The sequence below is a fragment of the Calidris pugnax genome, unplaced genomic scaffold (genome assembly GCF_001431845.1).
Source record: "Calidris pugnax isolate Ruff unplaced genomic scaffold, ASM143184v1 scaffold244, whole genome shotgun sequence".
Taxonomy (NCBI): Eukaryota; Metazoa; Chordata; class Aves; order Charadriiformes; family Scolopacidae; genus Calidris; species Calidris pugnax.
In genome coordinates, this window is record NW_015091141.1 from 612,593 (window position 1) to 614,675 (window position 2,083).

General features: G+C 68.7%; 1 protein-coding gene across 1 annotated transcript in view; it reads left to right on the plus strand.

Moving 5' to 3' along the window:
- WFIKKN1 (WAP, follistatin/kazal, immunoglobulin, kunitz and netrin domain containing 1) overlaps positions 1–2,059 on the plus strand; it is a 3,307-nt gene extending 1,248 nt beyond the window's left edge. Inside the window, exons 3-4 of the mRNA XM_014958740.1 lie at positions 219–1,081; positions 1,238–2,059. Of these exons, the coding sequence (XP_014814226.1) occupies positions 219–1,081; positions 1,238–1,865 (1,491 nt within the window). The 3' untranslated portion in view covers positions 1,866–2,059. The remainder of the gene's footprint in view (positions 1–218; positions 1,082–1,237) is intronic.
- The last annotated feature ends 24 nt before the right edge of the window (positions 2,060–2,083 follow it).

Genomic DNA, 2,083 nt, shown 5'->3' on the forward strand with positions numbered 1-2,083 from the left:
CCTGCGGGGGGGAGCATGGGGAGGGGGCTGAGGGTGGGCTGGGGCCAGCGCAGCCATTCTGGGGTGCTCCTACCCCAAGCCCAGCAATGCTGGGGGTGCAGAGGGATGCGCGGGGGACACAGCCCACCTGAAATCACGGGGTGGGGAGCAGCACCCACAGCACGGCGCTGACCTCCACGTCCCCCCTGCCATTCCCTCTCCCCCTGCCCCACGGCCAGGACTGCGAAGGCTTTGAGAAGTGCTGCACCAACGTGTGCGGGCTGCGGAGCTGCGTGGCCGCCCGCTTCGCCGACGGCAGCCTCCCGGCGCTGGCACTGGCGCCCGCCGCCTCCTGCGAGAGCTTCGTGTGCGCCCAGCAGGGCTCCGACTGCGACATCTGGGACGGGCAGCCCGTCTGCAAGTGCAAGGACCGCTGCGAGAAGGAGCCCAACTTCACCTGCGCCTCCGACGGCCTCACCTACTACAACAAGTGCTACATGGACGCCGAGGCCTGCCTGCGCGGCACCCGCCTCACCACCGTCCCCTGCAAGCACATCTTCACCTGGCCCGACACCAGCCCCGTGCCCCAGGAGACGACGGCGCGCCCCACGCCGGGGGCCGGCCCCGAGGTGCCGGTGCCCCCCGCGCTCTACAGCAACCCCTTCCACCAGTCAGTGCGGGCCGGGGGCACCGTCAGCTTCCGCTGCGACGTCAGCGGCCGCCCCCGGCCCGACATCACCTGGGAGAAGCAGAGCGAGCGGGAGGAGAACTTCATCATGCGGCCGGACCAGATGTACGGCAACGTGGTGGTCACCAACATCGGCCAGCTGGTCATCTACAACGCCCGCCACGAGGATGCTGGCATCTACACCTGCACAGCCCGCAACGCCGCCGGGCTGCTGCGCGCCGACTTCCCGCTGTCGGTGGTGAGGAGGGAGCCGGGGGGCGCCCCGCGGGCCAGCAGCCCCCAGCCCTTCCCCAGCGCCGAGTGCCTGAAGGAGCCGGACCGGCGGCGCTGCGAGGCCCTGGAGGTGCGCTGGCACTTCGACGCCAAGCAGGGCTCCTGCCTCACCTTCCGCTACGGGGGCTGCGGGGCCAACAGGAACCATTTCGAGACCTACGAGGAGTGCCGGGCCGCCTGCCTGGGCAGCGCCCGCCCCACCTGCCTGCTGCCCATGGTGCAGGGGCCCTGCCAGAACTGGGAGCCCCGCTGGGCCTACAACCATCCCTTCCGCTACGGGGGCTGCGGGGCCAACAGGAACCATTTCGAGACCTACGAGGAGTGCCGGGCCGCCTGCCTGGGCAGCGCCCGCCCCACCTGCCTGCTGCCCATGGTGCAGGGGCCCTGCCAGAACTGGGAGCCCCGCTGGGCCTACAACCACCTCCTCAAGCAGTGCCACTCCTTCGTCTACGGCGGCTGCGAGGGCAACACCAACAACTTCGAGAGCAAGGAGACCTGCGAGGACGTCTGCCCCTTCCCCAAGAGCCTGCAGTGCAAGGCCTGCCGCCTGAAGAGCAAGATGGTGCTGAGCCTCTGCCGCAGCGACTTCGCCATCGTGGGCCGCCTGATGGAGATCGTGGAGGACCAGGACTCCGGCATCGCCCGCTTCGCCCTGGAGGACGTCCTCAAGGACGAGAAGATGGGCCTCAAGTTCTTCAACATCAAGTACCTGGAGGTGACCTTGACCGACATGGACTGGAGCTGCCCCTGCCCCAACATGACGGCGGAGGACGGGCCCCTCATCATCATGGGCGAGGTGCACGACGGCATGGCCACGCTGGACCCCAGCAGCTACGTCCGGGCGGCCAACGACAAGCGGGTGAAGAAGATCTACGAGCTGATGGAGAAGAAAACCTGCGACCTCCTCAACCGCTTCCAGGACTAGGGGAGAGCCGGGACGTGCCAACGGCGGAGGGTGGGGGGGCTGCAGACCCATCACGGTGGGGGTCTCCACACCAGTGCTTGTATCTAGGGGTTACCACTCTCAGGTAGCTCCCTCCCAGCCCCGTGCTGAGCCCCAGCCCAGCTCCCACCTCCCCTGTAATTTATCTGCTGCATGTCCCCCCCCCTCCCCGTGTACCCCCCCCGCCCAGCCAGTAGCAA